We start from the raw sequence: 24473 nt of genomic DNA on the forward strand, positions 1-24473 counted from the left end.
CTTTACCTATTAACCCGCGCTAACACGAAGGGACCTCAGAACCGGGCGATCTTCTCTTCGGGTGGGCTTTTAATCACTCTATGATGGCACCTTCCTGCCAAGTACCGGTTCCCGGCTTTTACAGCACAGTATTGATTTGCAAAGGCAATAAATCTAAGAGCAGGGACAGTGCGCCGCAGATAATTATGTTGCAGTATACATTTTTATTGCTGCGGTTTCAACACCAACAAGATGCATTGCTTTTTAGGGATCCCCAAAAGTCTCACCTCTCGAGCCCCGAGTTTGTTTAAAGTGGACTTTTCAGTTTCTCTGATTTGGCGCCTGCCTCTGCGCACTAGCTTAGCTAGTTTAGCTTCCCATTTTGTCTTTAGAAGGATGAACAGTCCAAGTTCGCTGCCCACCAAAGACCCAGAACCGGACTGAGTGCGTGGGCAATTGGAAAAGTGGAAACTGACTGGGGGCAAAGCATTTTCCCCCTTGCTCTGCCAAATTTTCTAAAAATGTCCCTGTCATGAAATTATTCAAATTCCAGCTTCAACCACTAAGATAATTAAGAAAAGATATGATGCTTCCTCTGTGTAGAAATGCATTGTTTTTTTTAATCGAGGTATAATTTCACAATAAGTTTTTGAAAACTAAAACCAGCAAATAAGATTTTCGATGCTCAATTGAAGCGTGAAATTCTAGACTCACTATGCCATCTCTCATCCCAACAAACAACGCCCCCCCCCCCTCCCAAAGACACCCGCTCTTGACAGAATTCTTCCTTCCTGGCCAGACCCTAAGCATTTGAGACAGGACAGGAACAAGCTTGTGTGCCTTACATTTAAACAAGGGAAATGTCACTGTTGCATTGATTGAGGTGGAGTGTGTTTGCCTGCTGGGGGGAAGATTTGTTAATCCAAGGGTCTGGGTTGTCCAAAAGCAGCAAAGGACCGGAGACTCAAGAATAGAAACGAACCTTCAGGCACATGAAGTGGTGCTGCTTCTATCTTACTAAGGTTTAAGCTGAAAGCATTCTCAACCAGCGTTACTTTACTATGGATCTCCGGTGTGAAGAGACCAGGCACAGCGGCAGGGCTGGGGTGTGATCAAGATCTCTGCCTGGAGTGCAGGTCCTGTGCTTCTAGCCGGTTGGGGCGATTTAAGGGGAGATGCATCACCCTGCTAGCCAGACTCGGTTTCTCACTGTCAAAGCAAATAGACATGGGCTAGACAGTATAAATCGTTTCCAGCACAAAAATCTATAGTTTTACGAATTTCCCCCAAATGTACACATACGTTCTGTGTACACAGAGGTATTTCAAAATTATTCCTTAGTCACTGTTATGCAGTATGTTGTTAGAAACTATTGACATATTGACAAGACAGTCTTAACTCACAAGTCCCCCACCTGTCATCATGTTACTTACATGCCTGATTTCAACTTTTGAGTTTCAGCTTTTTCCCCTCGTAAGTTTGTTTCAAGGGGTGGAGAATGTCTGTGCCATGGAGAGAGGAAAATGTGGGGGTGAGAAATGGGGGGCTGTTTTCCTTCTTTTCTTTTTTTAAAGACCTACCAAGAGGCTCCTAATCGCCAGACCGACTGGAAAGGGGAGCAAATATTTACATGTACAGCTTGAGTGTGTGTGTCAGCCTGAGTTTACACGGCTCCGAGTGAAGCGGATTACCCCGCGAATTTGGAGAATTTGAGTTATTCAAGCTGAGCAAGGCCAACAAGACGACCCCCACAAGGCCGTGGGAAGTCCGAGTTTGTGAAGACTGAAGGCTTGGCGTCCGCCAAGCGCGGGCGCGGCGGGGCTCGCACTCTCCCACTGCGCGTCGCATGGTCCCCGCAGGGTGCCGCGCCACCAGCACATCGATCTCCCCTCACCTTCCCTTCCGTCAAGGCCTGATTTTCCAGTCCCTTTTGGGAATAGGAACCCCGAACGAGAGGCGCACCAGTGTGCAGAAGCAGCCGTGGTTCTGAGAGCATCCTTGGCCAAATGCTTACAGCCCACCCTTAGCGCATCGTTATCAAGGTTGCTTCTCTCCAGACCCATTGTCTAGCAGTCCGATTCTGAAGCCCATCGGGCTCTGGGATCCAGCCCTTCACGCTGCCGGGCAAATGGGATCTATCCGGTAGGCGCCGACTCTACGGCGCCAGTTTCTGTCCCACTTCTAGCACTTTCCAACTTTCTTTTGGAACTTTGATTACCAGTAAGAAAAAGAATGGGAGAATCAAGAACTCCCCGAGGCTTCCTCTGGTCTAGATTCCCGCAGTGGGCCACTCCTAGGATCCCAGGTCTTAAGACGAGACAAAAATGCCCCCTCCCGACAGCGAGCACCTCCCTCCCACTCCGGAATTGCGAGACCTGACGGGCTGCATCTGCGGTCGCTGCACTAGCCTGGTGCTGGCACCCCATTCCCCGAACGGATGCCAGGTTCCACCGGGCTGTGCGTGAGGCCACACGGACACCGCGCTCCGGGCGCACCCTCCCCACCCGGCCCGCAGCCCCGCCCCCGGCGGCGGAATCAGGAAGCGGTGACGTGTGGCAGCGCTGACTGGCTGCAGGCCGCCGGGATCGCCGCTGCCAGCAAATTAAGGCGCAGGGCTTCGAGCGCCCGGGCGCAGTGTCCTCCGCGCCCCGCCGCGCTCGCACGGCCACGCTCAGGCTCCCAGGCATCCGCCCCCTTTCAGCGACTCTGAGCCGCTCTGACTGTCCCCAGAGTGGGGAGGGAGGAAAGACGTGGAGCGGGTGCTGCAGGACCTCTGGGCTTAGCGCAGCTCATGCAAGTCTTCAGCTTCCGGCGGCGCAGCCTGTGCCCCTGCGGAGCGTCCCGGTACTTGCACACTCGGTTGAGCCCGCAATTGGTACTCTCTGGCTAGTTCGAAGTCTCAGCGGCTAAATTAGGCTCTTGCGGTGGGGGAAAGGAGACACCGGTGTGGAGCTCTTGGGAGGTTGGGGCTGACTCATATAGAGTCTCTGGCTCCCCTCTGGCTGCACTTGGAAACTTTGCGCTGTGTTTCGGTCTTTGTCACTTTTGGGGAAGCTGGACAGCAGTTCGGCAGGCCCGGTCCCTGGCCAGGACCGCACACTGGGGGCCATGGAGTTCACGGCATCGCCCAAGCCCCAGCTTTCTTCCAGGGCCAACGCCTTCTCCATCGCCGCGCTGATGTCGAGCGGCGGCTCCAAAGAGAAGGAAGCAACGGAGAACACTATCAAACCACTGGGTAAGTCGGGCTGCTAGACTGTCCGGGATGGGCAGGCATGGCGGGTGGGGGGCACATTTGTTTGTCCTTCTGTCCTCTAGCTGCACGACGTTCTTGAGGGTGGCCACCTTTTCCGGTTCGCGCGGCAGCTCTGACCATAGACTATATTGAGGGTGGGAATTTTTTTTTTTTTTTTCCCCTCTTAGGCCCAGATTCTTTGGGGACTTCACAGTGTTGCTATATGCAACCAGTTTCATACCTCATACATCGCTTTCCTTACCGATTTGTCTAGAATGCTTTTGTCAAGTCGAACATCCGGGGTGTGTGTGTGTAACATTTTTGGGATAAAAGATTTAGGGATGAATAATGATAAAAGCCCCTTTTTAAGACTCGACAGAATTTATGATGCATCTAACACCTGCTTGTGCATTTGCAACCAAGGAGACTGTCACTTCACAAGAAACTAGTTTAATTTTGTTTTTTCCTGACTTGAATAGATTACACAAAGTCAGCTCCTTAAGACCCCGGTCAGGTGCTGTAGAATAAGCCAGATCTACCCGAATGAACCATTTTCTTCAGAGAAGCTCCAGATATATCAGTGAGGCATCATTTCATAGCTGCTGTCACTTTCAGTGGAGGTTGGCAAAAACATTAGCCAGTAACCATTTCCCAAATTCCTCAACTTTTAGCTATACTGTTTATGTAACAACCTTTACCATTTATAGAAGACACTATGCTCAGAGCAAAGGGAGAAAAGTGACTATACTACCCTTAGCATGAGTGAATTGTGTGAAGGAATTGTGTGAGAAAGAAACTGCTGGAGATGTGTTTCAAGTCCCTTCACAACTGGGAGAAAGAAGTGTTCTCATCATCACCTTTTGGGTCCCTGGGTAATACTTAGTTCATATTCTGATCATCTGGTAGTCCTAAAATAGTGAAAAGCATCAAGTAAACTTAGGGTAATTTTTTAAAACTTCTTAACTTCAATTTTTTTCTTCTTCTCCCTGTCCTTTCTCAACATTTTAACATCTCACACCTTGAAACACAATAATAATATGGAAGATGAAATGTTAGAGAAGAAAAATAAGGGGCCTCAGCAGAGAGAAGAGAGAGCTAGAATCCCTGCAGAAACTAGAACCAAGGCAAAGGAAACAGGAAGGTCTGCAGAAAACATGTCAAAAAGTCTCTCCTCCGTGGTTTTCACTCTCTTTCTCTGGTTCTTCCTATCTAACCTCCCGTGTAAATCTAAACCTGCCAAAGAAATGGAAATAACCAATCAGATAAACTCCAACTGTTTAGGAAAAAATTCATCACCAATTTCAAAGTTAACTTTGTGGCCCTTCCCGACAGTATCCACTCCTGTTTAGGAGGCCTCCAAATTCTTTATAAATAAATGCCCCCACTACTGTTTGGCAGCTAGCAAGAAAAGAGAATTTCAGGTTAAAATTTCTGACAGGTGTACAGTAGACTGGGAAACATGCTAGCTTCAGCTCTACTGTCATTTCAACGTTGCTTCCTTCTCTACTTTCCTGAGGGGGGAAAAATACCTTCCTCTGAATTCTAAACTATAAAACCATTCACAGCTCAAAGTACCCCCACCTCATTCCAGTCTGTAAAATGAGCATCCTTCCTCCCCTGGGGCTTTTGAGACAGACTCTGAGAGAACCTGAAGGCATCCTAGTCCCTTTCTAGGGCCAGTTCAACAGAGCACTATTATTGACTATAAGCCGAGGACTCCAGCACGTGAAATACCTGTTAAGAGAGAATGCAACACTAGCGAGATGCTAAAGAAAGTATAGGGTGGGAGTCAGAGGTGTCTCATGATTGCTTATTTAAACACATTAGGTCTATTCAAAAGAACCACCTCAGACAACTAAGTCATTAAATTTTTTTAAATTGAGATACAACTGACATAAAACATTGTGTTAGAACATTTCTGTATCATTTTCTTCTTCCATTTCCCAACCCTCACACACTGGTTAGTTTGGAGCTTGGGGAATTTGCCTTTTTCAATTGTCAGAAAAATTTTAAGGCTACTTATTAATTCCCTATAAAGATGTTATGTGAATGTGTTTCTGAAAATATTAGTAGAAAATATAATTTTGTGATCGCATGGTTCTCTTTGAATTTGAAAACAAGGATATGATAATTAATTTGATTATTCTTATTTAAAAATTTTTTCATGAGTTGGATTATTATTGTAAGAGAAGGTTAAAATTCTCTACCTCCTGCTTGCCTGCCCCAAGTCAAAGAGAAATAAAACATTGTGTGTGTGTGTGTATGTGTACTTAGAACTTATTTCAATTCCTTGAGGGCACTTAGAACAGAGTTGTTTTGGAGTTCAGTTTCACATTGTCGATTCAAGTAGTTTCTTTTTTAAGGGACGCAAGATAATTGGGCCAATTACAAAACTCCCCCTGTATTCCATCAAAGTGACTGGTGTAGTCCCAGGCCCTTATCAGCTGTGGAGGAGAATGTTTGGTTCATAGGCAGTGGTATTCTAGCCTGATGGTTGATGGAAAACTGTTCTTCCTACTTTAACACTCTGCTAGTCTGGGTTTGGGGTTCTTTTCCTCACAGAACATTTTTTGAGAGAGAGAAAATACACACATTGTCCCTCAAGTAATTGTTTCAAGCCAAGTCCAAAAAATTGGAGAGCATACTCCCGTGATTTAACAAGCAATATGTTAGTCTTTCATAAGATCTCAGACTGAGAGGGAAATTATAAAAATGTTCCAATCTAACATCTGAAAGTCTGGGAAACTGAGAACCGGGCAAAGAAGTGAAGTGACTTAATTTTTTTTTTTTTAAAAAACCACATCCCCAACACCACCCCCCTTTTCATTTTGTCTTATGGGGAGAGGGCTCCAGGAGGGAAGGGAGGTTCCTCTCAAAGTGAGGAAGGAGCTGATATTTTCGCTGCTTTGATCTCCGTGGAAAAAGTGTCTCCTCTTTGTCAGAGAGGAAGAACTGGTACCAGGGCCCACAAACTGAGAAGAATGTGGAGGGATAACAACAGGAATATTTGTTTTTAATTCTTTATGATCATTGTCGTCCCCAGTATCCACTCCTCACATTTTTTCTTCTCCAAAGTGGGTTTCAAGTAATGGTAACAAGCCATGGTTCTAGAACTCACTCATTTGGTTCAGTAAGCAAGCAAGCAGGAGCCGTGCCACTCCACAGGACTCTCAGGCTTGGTTTATGTAGTGAATGGTTTCCACTGCCCTCCTGGAGATCCTGAGCATAACTTTTCCAAAGTCAAATCTGGGTACCTATTTTAGTTGTGCTGCTGTCCTCCTTATATCTTTGATTGACAGAATGAGCTGTCATTCTCAATTCTTTTTGCCTGCAGAACAATTTGTTGAGAAGTCTTCCTGCGCTCAGCCCCTGGGAGAGCTGACCAGCCTAGATGCTCACGGGGAGTTTGGTGGCAGCGGTGCGGGCAGCAGCAGCCCCTCCTCCTCCTCTCTGTGCACTGAGCCACTGATCCCCACCACCCCCATCATCCCCAGCGAGGAAATGGCCAAAATTGCCTGCAGCCTGGAGACCAAGGAGCTCTGGGACAAATTCCATGAGCTAGGCACGGAGATGATCATCACCAAGTCTGGCAGGTAGCAGGAGGGCCTTGTTGGCTGAGCAGTGGGGAGGAGGGAACGGTGCCCTGAGTGGCATAGGGAGTCTCCAGGAACTGGGTGAAACTGCTGGTACTGAGCTTGAAGGGGATGCTTTGCCCAAGGAGGGTTTCCTTCCACTGACTTGCTTTTGGAAAGATCAACTGAGACAGATGTCCAGGCATTTGCTTTCTTGGGATCTGGCTATAGGAAGCCCTGCCCCCACCCTAAGGGCAAGAGACTGGGCTCTCTTGCTCCCTGCAGCCTGTTGTCTTTTGGGTGCTAAGTTTGCATATGGAGGGAAGCGGGAACTTGACTTGTGCCTGCTGCGGTTGAGGGCGGGCTGTTCCCGTGCAGGGTGGGCTGCTCCGTGTTGTGAGGGAGGCAGGTGGCTTCCTTTTTATCACCTTTTTATCTTCCTTTTATTTGCAGAAGCTCCCATTAAAAACTAAAATTAAAATCAGGGAGATAGAATGAAATTTGAAATGACCACACTCCTGGTAGGAAGGAGCTCTGGTGCGGGGGCCCTAGACGCCGAAGTCGGGGCTGACTCAGGGAAGGCAGGAAGGCAGCTCCTGGGACTGGGGCTAAGGCTCTAGGGATCGGTGGCCCCTTGGCGCCCGAAGGCTCCAGCTCTCAGGTCTCTGGGACGCACCCTCTCAGAGTCTGCTGAAAAGAAAACCAACCTGAGAACTCCGCTCTGGCTTTCTACTAAGACAGGGGTGAGTTTTCTCCCTGCAACACAAGGAGGTTACAGGACTCTGTCTGCTCTGGAGACATCGGTTTAGGCTCACATCGGTTCAGAGCCTAATGGGGTTGATGATATAGCACAGGATTTCCCCTAATTGCAGACCTTTGGGTATTAATGAGGACTCCTGTAGAGATGACACTTAAGATTATCTAGGCTTGGGAGAAGGTCAGTCTCTGTATTCACATCTCTGTGGCTTTACAGGAAACAAAGAGTTTGGGGGCTGGGTAGAGAGGGAAGGGACCTCTCTTCCTCTCTAATTCTGGCGATTCTCTTTGTCTCACTGTGTCAGGAGGATGTTTCCTACCATCCGTGTGTCCTTTTCCGGTGTGGATTCTGAGGCCAAGTACATAGTCCTGATGGACATCGTCCCTGTGGACAACAAGAGGTACCGCTATGCCTACCACCGGTCCTCCTGGCTGGTGGCTGGCAAAGCGGACCCTCCACTGCCAGCCAGGTTTGTGTCTCCAGATTTTCAGCCAAGCAAAATGTCTCCTGCCCTGGCTCTTTGAATTTTCAGCAGGTCTGTTTCTAAAGCCGTGAGTTCTGGTAAGAAGGCGTTCCGAGCCCAGGCACTCCAGGATTAACTATACAAAATATGGATTAATCTCTGAGAAAGGCAGAGTTTGTACTCAGAACATTGCCTTTAATATTATCTTTCTTCATAATTCATTTCAAAGCTTTTCTTAAATTTCAGTTGGAATATTTGTTAGAAATCTGGACCCATTTCATATGACACCCCTCATTTCTATTTGGCTAACACCCAACAGAATAAACCTACTGATGAAGTGACTGCCCTAAAATTCTTTTTAAAAGTGTGCATTTTAGTGTATTTGTAGCTTTTAGTAGATATTTATTATAGTGTAGTTATAACTTCACATAGTAAACATCATTTTGGTAAATGTGGGTTTTTTTTGACTAGTAAAAGGCTCAGAGATTTTTAAGTATGAACAACAAACTCTCCCCCCCCTCCATAATTAGTGGATAAATGTAATTCAACATCAGGTTAATATACTTTTACTGAAAAATTATTCAATTAATATGTTAGGTAATGACCCAAACAAAACATGTCCATTTTTGTGCTAGTCATTGGTAATGTTTTTCCAGGAGAACCCTGTTTAACAAATCACATGCAACCTTTATGGCTGCTGCTTTGCCCAAATGAGCATTCTGGAGGGAAGGAAATGGCATTTTTACTTTATGTTACTATGACTAGCTGAAGAACAGAAATCTAACAGGCACTGTTTAATACAAACAGTGAATCTTTACATTTTACACTTTACATTTACATAGCTGATTATACATTTAGGGCTCTAAAACCAAAACTTACAGCTTTAAAGTTGTTTTATGACTGTAATTTTTATAATTGATAGGCAGTTCATATCAAGGCTAAGGATTTATTTAAATGTACGGGTTAAGGAACTTTGATGTTATGGTTCAAAGTATGGTTCTTTTTAAGTATATAGTTTGGAGTCTTAAGTCAAGGCACAGAATCAACACAGATAATTTACACATATAGTTCAAATGGAATATTAAGCTTACTTAGTAGTCGATCACATTATTAAGCTTACAGTCTGTTAAGTACACTAGAGACAAGATTAAAAGGAGCCTCTCTGAGTTTTCCATTCCCACAAGAGACTAGGAAGGATCCCAGCCTTTCCAAATCGATATATTAAATAATAATCAGGACTAAAAACAAATTTTAATGACACTCATTTTGAGTGACTGTAAATGACAAATTTACAATAGATATTTAAATATAATTAGTGTTCTCTACTATTTACTATTAACTAGCCAGTTCACATTAATCTAGAGCTTCTTTCCAATATTTACAATTTTTTTTTAAAGGGGAAAGAGAGAAAGAAAAGAGACAGAGAGCCGAGTATTTTAGCAGATTCCTAACCATTTTTACAAGCAGCCTCCCCCACCCCTTTTCTTTTTTCTCTAAGTCCTTCCTCTAAGAAGTTAATCACTCTTATTTAGCATACATTTTCCTCCTATCTAAAGGTATGGGGAACTGGTTTAGGCCAGTTGGAAATATGACATGCCTTGTTTATGTTACTAATCTGTTCTGGCTGGAAAAAGAAAGCATGTACCAATACACTATCTTAACTGAAGCATGTTTAAGCTATTGCTGGAATTTTAAGTCCCACGAGACTTGAGAGAAGCGGGGCTTCCTGTATGCTTTTTCATTCATCCTAGTTCAGTTTATTTATATTGATATTAGATTAAAATGTTTGTGCCTTATAGGATAGAAATATTCTAGATTATACAAGCAACTATTTTTTATTGCTATTAAAAGACACTGCTATAATTTCTAGCTACATATGGGAAAGGTAAAGAATTTGGGAGGTGATCATTTTTGCACTTATGGTAGAAATTCCTTGCAATTATAGCTCTTTGAAAGACTTTATTTTAGACTAAAATCCATCAGTCACTTGTTTCTAATCAGAAGAAATGATGCTTGACAGTATCATTTGATCATAGTAATGGGCAAGACATTATACATAACCTAAATAATGTTTTTTTCATATAGGACATTTCCTTTTTTTAAAAAAGTTGATATTTAAATTAATATTTATTAATCTTATTATATGTGGTAAATTGATACATAAAGAGGGACTGTCTCATCAACTTTTAGGACTAAATATTTTTAGTCCTCTTTGGAGGCGTGGGTAGGATGTGGTTGTTGTTGCTTAGGCCCTCAGTCCTGTCTGGCTCTTTGTGACCCTATGGACTGCAGCACGCCAGGCTTCCCTGTCCTTCATCATCTTCCAGAGCTTGCTCAAACTCATGTCTATTCAGTCAGCGATGCCATCCAACCATCTCGTCCTCTGTCGTCTCCTTCTCCTCCTACCTTCAATTTTTCCCAGCATCAGTGTCTTTTCTAATCAGGATGTGGTGCTTATTAGTAAAACAACTGTGTCTATAGAGTAACAGCCTTGGAAGGGTGATACTTGAAAAGCGATTTAATATTATGGTGTGTCACTGAAGAATACTTCAACTGAAAGGCAATTCTGAGCACTCCTTTAAAAAATTATTCAGGCAGACAAATACCTAAAACCTTTAAAGTTCTTGTATGGGTCTGGTAAGAATCTTTAGTACTGTTAGCCTGTTTTCTGCTTAGATTCTGGTGGGCTTTGTGAGTTGCAGCCTATGATTCCAATTCTTCTATTGTTAGTCCTCTGTGTGACAAACCAGGGCATAGACTTCTTATTCTTCACATGAATATTGTTAGGAAAGGCTTTTTTTTTTTAACTTTTTTCCTTTCCTTTATTCCCTCCATAATATGTATGTTTAATGGTAGTTACAAAGATTCTCTACAAAATATAAATATAAATAACCTGTGGCATGGATAAAGGAATTTATCCCGTTAAATCAAGGACATTTCCTTCTCCTGTTATTAGTTCTATGATCTCCCATGACTTCAGAAAAGCTTCTGTTGAGTGGATATTAGGATTGTGATTTACAAAGGGTTGTACTTAGTTTAAAGCTTTGCAGGTAAAGCAAATGACTTGCATTTAACTGTCAGTAGGTAAAAGCTAGCCAAAAACATAGCAGCTGATCAATAAATGACAAACACCTGATAAGTACATTTTCCCCCCCATCAAAGCTTTTTTTTGGGAGGGGGGAGTGCTTAGTCTACTTACAGATAAATACACTAAATAATTTGAAGCTTACCCAACTTGTTTTCACTCTCATTAGCGAGCACTTAACGAGGTAATGATGAAAGAAATAATATTAAGGTACCAGGAGAAGCAAATAGACTATGTGAGCTATTAAAAGTTCCCTGGGTCACTGTATTAAAATTACTCTGTCATGCTTATAAAAGTTCCCTGGGTCACTGTATTAAAATTACTCTGTCATGCTTATAAAGAAAACAAACTTTAAACTGAGCCACCTTCGAGTTTAAATGGATAGATTCTCTAGAATTGTTTCCTCTTAAATTATTTGTCTTCACTGCCTTTTAGCAATATTTATACTAGGAACTCATTATGCAATTAGTATAACCTAGACCTTCTTTTGAAAATACCTACAATTGAATTTTATATTTGACAGAAGCAGACCAGTAGTTGATTAAGTAGATGGAAAAAAAAAAACACCTTTAAAAAAACAACTTGCTCAGCAAATAATAGAAAATGTATTAAGTATTATCCCTTGAAAATTAATAACAGAAAATGTATTAAGTATTACCCCTTTAAAATCATTGGTACACAAAGAAACACATCTGTATGTTTTAGCATTATTTTGGCATTGCTGTATTATTAAATTTGAGATTAAATGAGGCAAATAAAAGTTCACCATTTATATGAGATTTTTGTGTTCCTTTAGAATCAGGATATTTTAAAACCCACAGAGAGATTTTTTTAAAATGTCTCAATAAAATTCTGTCATAATTTTCTTAGGTTGTATGTACATCCAGACTCTCCTTTTACTGGCGAGCAGCTACTCAAACAGATGGTGTCTTTTGAAAAGGTGAAACTCACCAACAATGAACTGGATCAGCATGGCCATGTAAGTACAGTGCTTGGACTGCATGGATTCCCTGGGCTAGAATGGAGAAGCCACGTGAAACTCTCTCTCTTGAAGTCTCTTCGTTTTCTCCCTTTTCCCCTCCAACCTTCCCGCTCTGAGTCATTCTGTGAGAACATTCTTGTGTTCTTTGGGGAACCCTTACACATACAGAGATGCTGCATGCCATTTCTATGTAAGAGGGTCAGGGACCTTTGGCGCCTTGGAATCACACTTCTGCAAATGCTTTACCACCTGTGCCAACTAAACACAGGGCATGTGCATTTTGGAGGTTACTATGGCCCATTCTGGGATTAAATATTTAATTTCTATCAGTGATAGATAACACAGCATAAAGGGAATGGGGCTGAGACCTCCTATGGAGGTTTCCCAAAGTGTGTTCTGCAGAATACATTCTTATGAGATACAATGGGACCAAAGGGTTTTATGTACAAATAAATTTGGAAAAGTGCTGTTCGCTTATTATATATCTCCTCTGTAGTGAATCTTATGAATATTTAGAACACAGAGAAGTCTTGCAGTTAAAAACAAAATGATTTGATTTTATGTATCAATAAGGAATTCATCAAAATGTAGAGAAAAGAGAAACTGGAATTCTGAGCTCCTATCAACATTTAATAGAACAGCCATTGACACAGGATTTTACACATGCTAAGACTGCTCTTTAAGGAACTATCTGTGATGTTATTTCATGCCCTTAAGTAAAGATTTAAATTTTAAAAAGTGTTTTAGATTTTATGCTAAGGAAACTTCAGACAGACATGCATGCTTCTTTGTGATGATGAGAATGCTGTTTCTTTCTTTTTTTTTCCTTTGCCCTGTATGCCAGAAAGCAAGTTGGTATTTTCATAATTCCTCTTCTTGGCTTAGATATTCTGATATAATTATTCTCTCTCTTATCCCTTTTATTAAGGCTCTTGTTACTTAAGATTTTAATTTTTATTGGATCTATGCAATTTAGAAGAAGAGTTTCAAAACTTTAAAAAAAATGGTTACATATACATAGATAATAAATTAGAGAGCTCTAGACATGGTTTCTAAAAATTGGATTGAACCTAAAACCAAGTAAATCACTTCAGGCACTGCCACCATTCATATGCCCACAGGAGACTTTGTTTTTCCTGACCAAGTCAGAGTAACTAGGTTAACGTACAACTCGGTTGTCCAGAATTGGTGTGTTTTCCTTTCAGCATCAGTTTCATGAAGAGGAACAGCACTAAGCCATACTTCAGGAGCTCTGGGTTCTAGTCTGATTATGCCAAGATCAGATCGTGACAAATTGTTTGCCTAAATCTTAGATGATTGCTAATATCCACTTTGGCTTTAAAATTTTATTATTTAATATAACTCTTTTTCACTAGAAACAGTATGTTCTGAAAACTACAAGGAAATTTTTTAGATCTTGTGTTGTTTAGACAAGTTCTCTGAATCAGCCCTGAAGAAGCCCCTCTTTACAGATACATTTTTGGTTTTATAATAGGAAAATTTCTTATTTCCAGGAATTTATTTCTCCAATGAAATAAAGTCTACATTTCTATCAGTACTTCTTAGATCCATGAAAGCCTGAGCAGAGGTTCAAGAAGCCCTGGGGTCTGAGACTCAGTCTCAGGTCTGAGTCTGTCCGATACCCTTTCCTAAAGGAAATTAACCTAAGGCTGGTATAAATAAGGAAGAGGGGACCTTATTTAAAGCTTAGGGCTTTTTCCAGTGTGTATGTATGTGTGTGCGTATGTGATTTGAAAACTCTTATCTTCTTAGTACAACATATAAGTGAATGCTCAGGTTTTTCTTATACCAGTTTCAGGAGGCAAATGTTTGGCTTTGTCACTTCAAGTTTATTCCAGTTTTAGGACTGAGCACAGATTCTTGAATTCCTTGGAATAAATGCATTATACAAAGAGATAACTTTTTAAAGGTTATTTTGATTCATTTGAAGCTCTCATTTGCTTCAGTAATTCCTATTCAGATTTGGGATCATAAAAAGATGGCATGTTCAAAATTCAATGCCAGTTAATGCCCTGTAACTCTGTTGGTTTATATCTCAGTACAGAAATAGATTGATTCTATATCAGTTATCTCACAGTGACTAGTATTTAACTCTCCTAAAGTCAACCAGCATTAACATTCACCCACACCCAAGTTAGCCAAGGAAACAAGAGAGCGACAATACTGCATGCTGTTGACCCTGGTCCTGCCACAGCATGTATCCAACACCTCCTCTGAGAACCATGCTCTCTGCTAGGCTCCTGAGGCGAAGGGCATACAATGTGAGCCCTGTTATCCCAAGAAAAACATACTCAATTTTGTATACTTAGGTAGCTGTCTGGGTGTGGCATTGGGGGAAGATGTAGAAAATCTTTTAATATCTGAAAGTAAATTTTGTTGTTCAAATTTCATAATGGCAATTGTATTTTATTTAAATGATACATGAAAAATAGTGCCTTTGTAAACAAGGGTATGTTTCTGATTTCTAAGTATTGGGCAACTTTTATTAGCTATAGAATGGAAGACAGCTGTCATTATCATTCCTATTTAGTTTGTAACTGGAAGTTGGAATCAATGAAGCTATCAGACATGATGATGATGATAATACAGTTATGTTTACTGAGCACTTCCTATTTGCTATGTGATTTACAAGAGTTACATCATCTGATTCTCACCACAACTCCTGTGAGTTTAAAACTTAAATGCTTTTGCATTTAAGAAAATGGGGTGAGAAAGGTACGATCACTTGACCCAAGATTAAAAGAGCGAGAAAGTATCGGATTCAGTATTCCAACCAAAGTCTATCTCACACCTCACCGCCTTTTAAGTTTCATTTCCCTACCATCCACCACCCACCTCAACCCCCAAACCCTAACTGTCCCAAGTAACAGTCTGCTTCCTCAAATATGTAATTTCTTACTTTAGAAAATTTAGAGACATACTGCCTTTGGTCTAACCAGACTAAAAAACAAAAACTTTCTTTTTTCAAAATAAACCTATCCTCCAGATGACTTTTTCCTCTATTATAATTTTAGAAAGAACACTTGAAACAACCTGTGTTATTTGCAGTTGTTTTGGTAAAATGTGATTCACAATGATGACTCTGCAGTATTATGTACAAATTACTTGCCTGAAGAATGGAAAGGGTCGATTTTAATCTTAAAACTGCATTTGAAACTGTAGATTTTATGATTATTTCTTTGCCTCATTGTAACTGGGCCTGTTTAGCAAAATAAAAACCTAAATTTCAGTACTGTGCTTGCCATTCTTTGTTGTAGATAATTTTGAACTCAATGCATAAGTACCAGCCACGGGTGCACATCATTAAGAAGAAAGACCACACAGCCTCATTACTCAATCTGAAGTCTGAAGAATTCAGAACATTCATCTTCCCAGAAACAGTTTTTACAGCAGTCACTGCCTACCAGAATCAACTGGTGAGTGTACCCTTCACAATTTCTTTGCCAAAAAAGATGAGGTTTTAGGAGATGCTTTTATCTTCTTGGAGAGAAGGGCTATCCCAGTACTCAAAATGGAAGTTTACTTTGAAGAAAGCTATGGAGACTCAGCCCCGGGACCTCCAAGTATGTTGAGTGACTGCAGCTCAGTGTTATAAAGGTCTGTGTTTCTTAGAACCGTTACTTTCCCAGTCAAGCTGTTTACGGCCCATTCTCCTGCCAAAACCTATCCCAAACTGACTTCTTACCAGCTTCCTTTACCTCCTCTTGGTAGGGCCTCATGATGTACATAACCATATACTCATGAATTCATAAAATTTTAAAGTTCTTTTAAATTTTTTTTTAAAAATTTTAATTTTAAATTAAAATTTTTTAAATTTTAATTTAATTAAAAATTTTTAAAAAGTTTTAAAGTTTTTCTGCTAAATTAGCACACACAGTCTAGCCAACTATCCAAACTATTGATTTGTTAGATATTTCGTGAGACTTATTCAGCTGAAATTCAGGCTAATTATAGTAGAATGATTTTAAATACCTCTTTAGATAATAAACTGTATTATGTAAACATCAAGATATCTAATTTATAATATTGAGTTTTATATTTTATACTCTTGTAAATCATATTTAAAATTTATGCATTTCTAAGGCTTAGACTAAGTTGGTAAATAATTATCAAAGTGTTGCTAAGGACTGGGTGCTATTAAGATTCTTCCCCATTTATTCTTCTTTCATGGTCAGCATAAACTTGAAGGCTTTCTATATGACTTTGAGTAGACTTCAGTTCATCACTGTGGCTGCCATTTTCTTTGCCTATAAACTGGGACTAAGAACTGGCCCATCTTAGGGAATTCCTGTAAGGCTCAAATGAGATGCTGTGCATAAACATGCCTTTGGAAACTCTAAGGCACTCTATCAGAAAGGCATGTTGTGACTATTAGACTGTCTCTGGAATGTCCAAAGAGGATTTGTCACCATATGGATTTTTCAAAATTAGTGGCATTTTAAAAAATGAAATAATGTATAAATAATGAAATCAATGTATGAATGTTATTATACTATTTATCTTTAAGTGAAAGCAAAGTACTATAACTTTTTTATTATCCCTAAAATAAGAGTGGCAACTTTCAGAGAATGCCCAAGTTAAAAATTTGGGTATAGACTGAAGCCCACAGAGGCCTAAAACACTAATCTTACTTTTCTTAGAATCTAGAACACTGACATCAACAATCCCATTTTCAGTTTATTTGAGGACACATGTATATATATGTCACAGGTTCAGGAAAGATTCCTGAAACATTCATTCAACTTATATTAACTGAATTAGTAGCTTTTATACTATAAACTTTGAAAAAAGAAAGTATTAGTCACTCAGTTGTGTCCGACTCTTTGCGACCCCATGGACTGCAACCCACCAGGCTCCTCTGTACATGAGATTTTCCAGGCAAGGATACTGGAGTGGTTTGCCATTTCCTTCTTCGGGGGATCTTCCCAACCCAGGGATCGAACCCACATCTCCTGCACTGCAGGCACATTCTTTACTTACTGAGTTACCAGGGAAAGACTCATATAACATTGTGTGTGTGTGTGTGTGTGTGTGTGTGTTAGTTGCTCAGTTGTGTTCAACTCTTTGCAACTGCATGGACTGTAGCCTGCCAGGCTCCTCTGTCCATGGAATTATCCAGGCAAGAATATTGGAGTGGGTTGCCATTTCCTTCTCCAAGGGATCTTCCCAACCCAAGGATCGAACCCAGAATTCTTGCATTGCTGGTGGATGCTTTACCATCTGAGCTATTAGGGAAATACAAGAGACCCTGTTGATGTTTGAGAATGAAACAAAAATTCGTCATGTGAAAACTTCATTGCTTTTATGAAAATCATCTGTGAAAATTATGGACAGAACAAAATTAAGGGAATTTTAAGTATAACATCTGAGATTTGGTCTAATTGGCAAAAGCACAATCCTGAATAAATATTGGCAGGATCTCTCATATCACATAAAATGGAACAGGAGGCTATTATCTACATGATTATAATAATAGCTAATATTTGGGTACTTACCATGTGCAAAGCACCATTTAAAGTACATTGTCTTATTTAATCCTCACAATAATATTTTGAGGTAGGAACAACAGTATTTTTATGTTGCATTTCATAGCCAAAAGAATTGAGGCCTGGAGTTAAATAACTTATCCAATGAGACCTTGCTGCTTCTATCAGAGATTTAAATCCAGGTGGTTAGGCGTTAAATGTCAGTGTTCTTAACCTCTAAGCTTTAGGTACTTGGTGTCCCCAAGAAAGCAAAACTCACCTCCTCTCAGCTTGTGACCCTGATGGATTCAAGACATCCTATTTTAAAGGGTTTTAGTTCTTTACGTTAATTTCTTTTCTTCTCAGCATGTGCTCACTGCTTACCTGCTCTGTGCAGGGAGCTCCTCACACTGACAGCAGTCAGTGTAACAAGATGGTCATCATTCTAAATTGACAGAATATCTGCTGGCATTAGCTGTTTCTTACAGGAGCTGTATGCTTTAGTGACATTATCTCATTGAATTCTTTTGTTCCCACTCAACATTTATTTGGAAGATTTTCAAAATCCAAAAGTTAAACAAATAGTAAAATGAAGCACATGTATGCTCTACCCAGATTCAACAATTAACATTTTTCCAGTTTTTTACCTTCCCTGCTCCATTTCTCAACCTCTCTTTAGGTATATACTTTCCCCCTTCTCTCAGTCATTTGAAACTAAGTTGTATGCATCATGATACTTTACTTGTAAGTACTTCTACAAGCCCAGACTGACAATAAGATTATTTTGTAACCACAATATCTTTAACACATTTAAAACTGAGTTTGTATTAAAAATTTCAGGATGGACCAACAAATGTCTTTATAACCCCTACCCCCTTCCCCTAAACTAGTATTCACCAAAGGTTCATGGTTTGGATGTTACTTTTAACTTAGAAAAAAAAAATCTCTATATATTTTTAATCAATATCTCACTTAATTCTGATACTAATCCCCTGAATAAGGCCCTATGAGCTTGATTTTGTGGATGAAGAAACTGAGGTTCAGAATGGTTAATACACTACCCCAAGGTCACAAATCTGGGAAGTGGGACAATTCCTTTTGGGTGTTAATTCCTACTTTTTGAAAGCATCATGCTAGATTGCAAGATTAAGAAAGTGACCACTGACGGTGTCAAGGCTGGGAAACTGGATTTGAAAATACTTAGTTAAAACAGGTTAAGATTCTAATAACCACATATCCCAATACTAGTCACCCCTCTTGAGAAGTGTTTATTTCTAGCTAAGATTATAAGTGGACTCAAAAATCCACCGACCAGTGCCTATCTAGCTTTCACTGCATCATTAAGTGTAGTGATTAATATGATTAGTATATCATCTCATTGCCAAATAATCCACAATAAAAATGACTAAATTCAGAACTGATTTTCTCAATAGATCCTGCCAGGTCTGAGTTTATTTCTATGCTTCTACCTTTAAAGCCATAATCCCTAGCACAATGCCGCGTGCGTGCACACACACACATGTGTGTGTGTGTGTGTGTGTGTATGTATGTATGTGTACATCCCACCCCCCCTACACTGGCATTGTGCTAGGGGTTATGGCTTTAAAGGTAGAAGCATAGAAATAAACACTGCTATATCATGCTTGTCTACTGATTTGCCTATAATAAACATAAAATAAATATATAGGAATTAAACAAATTAAATATGTACTAAGTATAATATAAAGTAAGTTTTTCATGGCTAAATAACAGAAAGTAAAGAAAAGATTTAAAATTTCACACTTAAGATCATATTTATATCTCTTAAACTTTGGGTAGACATTACTTTCATATATATTAACAGCAAAATCAAAGTTTCCAATAGAATTTGTGAGAAAGCTTCTCATTTATTGTATCTGGTAGTTTTATTTGTGAGAAATGATAAAGGCACTTTTTTTCCTATTTTTTTCCTCTGGTTTTTGTGAGGAAATGATTGCATTTCTTTACATTATTAGTTTAAAGCTAAATACATTACACTCTCAACAAACTATTTTATAATTTAAGATTTAAAGGTCATACATTGTTTTTGAGCAGGCAGGCCATTGCTGTAGAGTTGAAGTGTAGGTCAGGTTTCATTTTTAAATGCCTTTGGACAGATCTTTTCCTGATAATTGGAGAAATGGTCTCTGAGGGCCAATTTCACCGTGTGGTTGGGAACCTCAGCTCTCCTCAGAGCCCAGTGATACCACATGGAATAATAACTATTGGAAAAAGTCCCTTTCTGTTTGGTGCAGCTGGCAGTGTAAAATTCTGCCCTCTATTTATGCATACACTTATCTATAGATAAAGGAGATGTCGAAAAAGTGAATTTTGTGGTTAGGAAATGCATTATGATCCATATTTTCAAGATGATACATGAAAAAAAAAAAGGGGGGGTATATTTTTTCTGGAATGGGCTTCCCTGGTGGCCCAAATGGTAAAGTATCTATCTGCAATGCAGGAGGCCCAGGTTCGATCCCTGGGTCGGGAAGATACCCGGAGAAGGGAACGGCAACCCACTCCAGTATTCTTTTTTTGTTTGTTTGTTTTACACTCCAGTATTCTTGCCTGGAGAACTCTATGGACGGAGGAGCCTGGCGAGTTACAGTTCATGGGGTCACAAAAAGTCAGATACACTGAGTGACTGACACTTTCACTTTTCACGTTCAGTCTGTGATTTGCATGTGTGTAGATACACTTGAAACTGCAGGATTTCTTAAGCACATACTACTGTCCTTACTTGCTAATTGTTTTTCCTCACAAAATGAAAAACACTGCGTTTTTAAAATTTGTTGTTGACTCATAAAGACATTTCAGTAGTTTCACATGGGGTTCTACACATATTATGTTTAGTAATTGACTATTTTGGGATCCTTCTTTTAGTTTTACCTTTGACATGGGTGACATTGTTCAATGGTGTTAAAAGCTGCAGGCGTTTTATATTACGAAAATGATGTCCAACTGAAATCACTGTATATAACTCAGATCCTTTCTTTCATCAGTTCTCAAATGTATCACTTTTTCAGTTCTCCCAAATTTCATAAAAGGATGTAAAACTATATCTGCAAAAATGAATTTCTGTTAGCTACTGGTTTTTATTTAAATATCTATGGGATAAAATCTGTGCCTAAACTTTTAAAAATGTATGATTAACTAGAATGTTAAAACTTTGCTATTTAAAAATTTCTTTTTCTGAAAATAGAAAACAAAATGAAATGCTTTTTATATAAACTTAAAAAGAATTTCGCTTAGTCTATAACTGGTAAACATGAAATCATATTTCTGACTGCTTGTTTTTGAAGCAAAGTTCAACAAACATTTCTCAGGAACTTATTGTTGGCAGCCTGATACACTGAGTCTAGCGATACCACAGTGAGCTCATTAAGAAGTTTAACCCACAGTTCCTGTGTGGCTAATCAGTACTTCATAAAGCCTGTTCAAGACTGTAGTGGTTAGTTCAGGGCCCCCAAACAACTGTAGTAAGAGATCTATTCAGCTTTTATCCTCTAACTTTCAAAAGTAATTATTAGATAACAGGAATTAGGTAACACGGCCCATAGAGAAAGTAAATACTGGGTTAATGTCCTGAGCTCCTTTTCTAACTAGCACACTAAAGTGTGTGAACCAATTGGTAAATCTAGCTGTATATACTATTCTTGAAGTTACAGTTTGAAATTATATCAAACTATAAAGTAGAAAAGTTACCATTGGTACTCTTGGGGATGATGAAAGAAGGACTATAAAGATACTACAAAGAGAAAGATTCTAATAAATGAAAGAAAGTTCCAAAGAAATCTGAAAACCTGTGTTGAATTTTATTTACTTCCTCATTCAAAGTTATGGTGGTAATACTAGATACTGTGACACATTAGCTGACAACACACACTGAAAGTATTTACTCTCTACAGAAACTCCACAATCATCACATTCTAAGCTAATAGTCTTTATCTTTTGGAAATACAAATAACAACAAATACAATTCTCAAAATCCTTTTCAGGGACAAAGTGGGTAGACGGTCTTTAGTTATTATATGGATAATATTTTATATTCTTTTAGTTTATGAAGACTCAAAGAAAGCTTGATGTGGTTCACATTTTTAAAAATTGTATTTCATTTTTTTATTGCTGCACTGCACGGCTTGCAGGATCTTAGTTCCCTGACCGTGGACTGAACCCAGGGCCTGGCAGTGAAAGCACTGAATCCTACCCACTGGACTGCCAGGGAATTCCTGAGATGGTTGCAAAAGGGCTCTGTTCAAAATTGTTTCTCCACCAGATATTATTTGCTTCTGTCTTCAGAAAATTTTATCCACTGGCAAATCCATTCACTTTTTAATCTTACAAATGAGCTTGTAGGAACTAAACTTGAAAGGAGCCTTAACTTTATTCATCTACCTCACAGTTTCAGTTTGAAAATTTCTGGGTTTGGTTCACCCTTAATGTCAGTAACACTGCAGTGGATGTGGTGCCATCCTTTTTAGTAACACTTAAATGACTTCCAGTTCTGGTCAGCTGTGTATCCCTCTGCCTGCTCCGTGGAATTTTAGGGACTGCATGTTCTCAGTTTTGTTGATGAATTATTGTGAAAGTGTTTTCATGAACTATAAAGCAATTTGGAAATCTGAAATATTTCATTTATAATTATTCAGTAGAAAGAGACGAAAAAAATCCTGTCTTTGAGGATTCAAAAATCTTGTTGATAATTTATAATCCTAGAATATATTGATTGTTTGGACTTTATGTTTATAATTTATTTCAAACAAAATATTTTGCCTTTGCCCTGAAAATTGACCTTCAGTACTAAATCCTAGTCTGAAAAGAATGGTTAAAATAGACTTCACCCTTTAGAAATCCATACCCTTAACTAAAGAGGTGGCTGAGTGTGAGAGAGGTTCTCTACAAACTATTGATGGCCATACATTAGGGACAACCTCAGCAGTTCCTGTATATTTCTTTCTATGCACACTTAAAGTCCTGTTGCCGTCCATTAAGAACAGGTTTCTTACTTATCTAGGTTATTTTCTTCACTGTTTACCATTTTCCTTTAACTAAGCTAAAAAGGAAATTAGCAATTTTATTTTTGACTGCTCTAGAGTAAATATCATAGGCTAAAAATAAGAATTTCTGAGGTACTGCCAGGTGTCCTTAAAAATAAATTTAAATAAATAAAATATGCTAGAAAATAAGAATAAATAACTTTTATAAGAAAAAAAACTAATATCAAAGAATCAATCTTACAACTTGCCAACATTAATGCTAGAGAAGTAGCATCTCTCTGGCCAGGACAGTGTGGGAAGTTCTATTCTGAGTGAGCTTTTTGTACTTTGCACATTGCTTAGCACAGACTGAGAAAACTTGAGAAAGAAAAACAATGATTTTCTTTTGTAATGAATAAAGCAATTCTTTAGGTGTTAATGGTTTAAAGTGAACAGTAGATACATTCTGATCAAAGGAAAAGTATTGGCAAAACAATATTTCAAACTGTTGTTAATTGTTATTCTGTTTTTAATTGTGTTTACTATTTACTTTGAAAGAAGAAGGCATGCCTCCCTCAACCTCTAACTTTTTTTCAGTTAAGACTATTGCTGTGTGTGTTTCTCCCTCTCTCCAAAGATGAATGTGGGCTCTCTTTTGGACACAAATGAGCTATGACTCTCTTTAAAGGTGTCTGTGGTTCTAACTCAGTTACTAACTAGTTGTGTCCTACATTCTCCTCCATGCCTTTTAGCTCTGATACTCAGGAATTTTGCAAGTCAAATATCTTTTAATTAGTGTTTCCTTTATTTACTTATTTTTTTGTACCTAATATATTTTCCCTGAAACATGAAGTGCATATGTTTTAATGAATCTTTCTATGTTAATATTGTGTACTGTGGGAATTATGGCTAGCATAGCATAGACACTTAATACTTCAGACTATGATTCTTATTAGGAAATAAGACTATTTTTTCAAATACTTTTTTCCAAATAAGCGTAGAGTCTGTAACATTCTATGGGAGGGTAACAGGAGACCCATTAATTTGATTCTAATTTAGTCAGATGGAAAGGGAATGGGGTAAATTTATATGCTGAAAACTTTATATCATGTATTTATATCATGTTTTTCAGTACAGTGTTGAACATGAAGCTATTATTGGGGTATATTATGGTATATATTGGTGCCCATGGTATTAACAAATGAGGCTGTCAAGTCGGCATGAGGCAACATTCTTGTTTTCATTCCCCGTTACCCACCCATGCTGGCAGGTATTGTCCAATTCTGGACAGTTTCCTCATTCCCTAGTCCACCCTAACCTTTCACTACTCTTAAATACTTCTCACATCAGGCACACTGTTCATAAAAGGCCCCCATTTCTAACTGTCTCTATTTATTGACTTCCAGCCTGTTTTAGGAACAGATACTCTGTCCTCAAATACTTCCTTTTCCTTGATGCCTTCTCTGACCAATTCACCCAAATTTGTGAATTTCTTTAGCAATTTCAACCTTTATCACAATACTGAGTGACATTAAGATATTCTTAGACATTCTTGGGGTGCTATGATGGAAAATGAACAAACTTTTTATTTCTGATTTTGTTTCCTTGACCACAGACATGACACTGTTTTGTTACTCATCTTCCCTTTCCAGATAACCAAGCTGAAAATAGATAGTAACCCTTTTGCCAAAGGATTCCGGGACTCCTCCAGGCTCACGGACATTGAGAGGTAATGAGAATTTTCTGTTTACTTTTTTGCCCAGATAAGATAAAGAAAAGCACTAGTTTGTAAGAGCACACTCCTTGCAACACCAAAGAGACATAATTTTACTGTATATAGTCTCCAATACTCTGTATAGTCTCCGGTTCTCTGCCTGACCTTCATTTCCGGTTATAAACCCTACAGATATGCAACTGCTGAAG

General features: G+C 39.3%; 1 protein-coding gene across 2 annotated transcripts in view; it reads left to right on the forward strand.

The window, feature by feature from the left end:
* The first annotated feature begins 2627 nt into the window (after positions 1-2627).
* TBX20 (T-box transcription factor 20) overlaps positions 2628-24473 on the forward strand; it is a 45761-nt gene continuing 23915 nt past the window's right edge. The window contains exons 1-7 of one of the 2 annotated variants that reach the window (XM_043463220.1): positions 2628-2823; positions 3129-3214; positions 6546-6804; positions 7845-8009; positions 11959-12067; positions 15349-15507; positions 24203-24279. In XM_043463220.1, coding sequence (XP_043319155.1) covers positions 2771-2823; positions 3129-3214; positions 6546-6804; positions 7845-8009; positions 11959-12067; positions 15349-15507; positions 24203-24279 — 908 coding nt within the window. In that variant the 5' untranslated portion in view covers positions 2628-2770. Of the gene's footprint in view, positions 3215-6545; positions 6805-7844; positions 8010-11958; positions 12068-15348; positions 15508-24202; positions 24280-24473 lie in introns of both variants that reach the window. The other variant, XM_043463222.1, reaches the window with a different exon arrangement.

Source organism: Cervus canadensis, chromosome 3 (genome assembly GCF_019320065.1).
Source record: "Cervus canadensis isolate Bull #8, Minnesota chromosome 3, ASM1932006v1, whole genome shotgun sequence".
Lineage (NCBI taxonomy): Eukaryota > Metazoa > Chordata > Mammalia > Artiodactyla > Cervidae > Cervus > Cervus canadensis.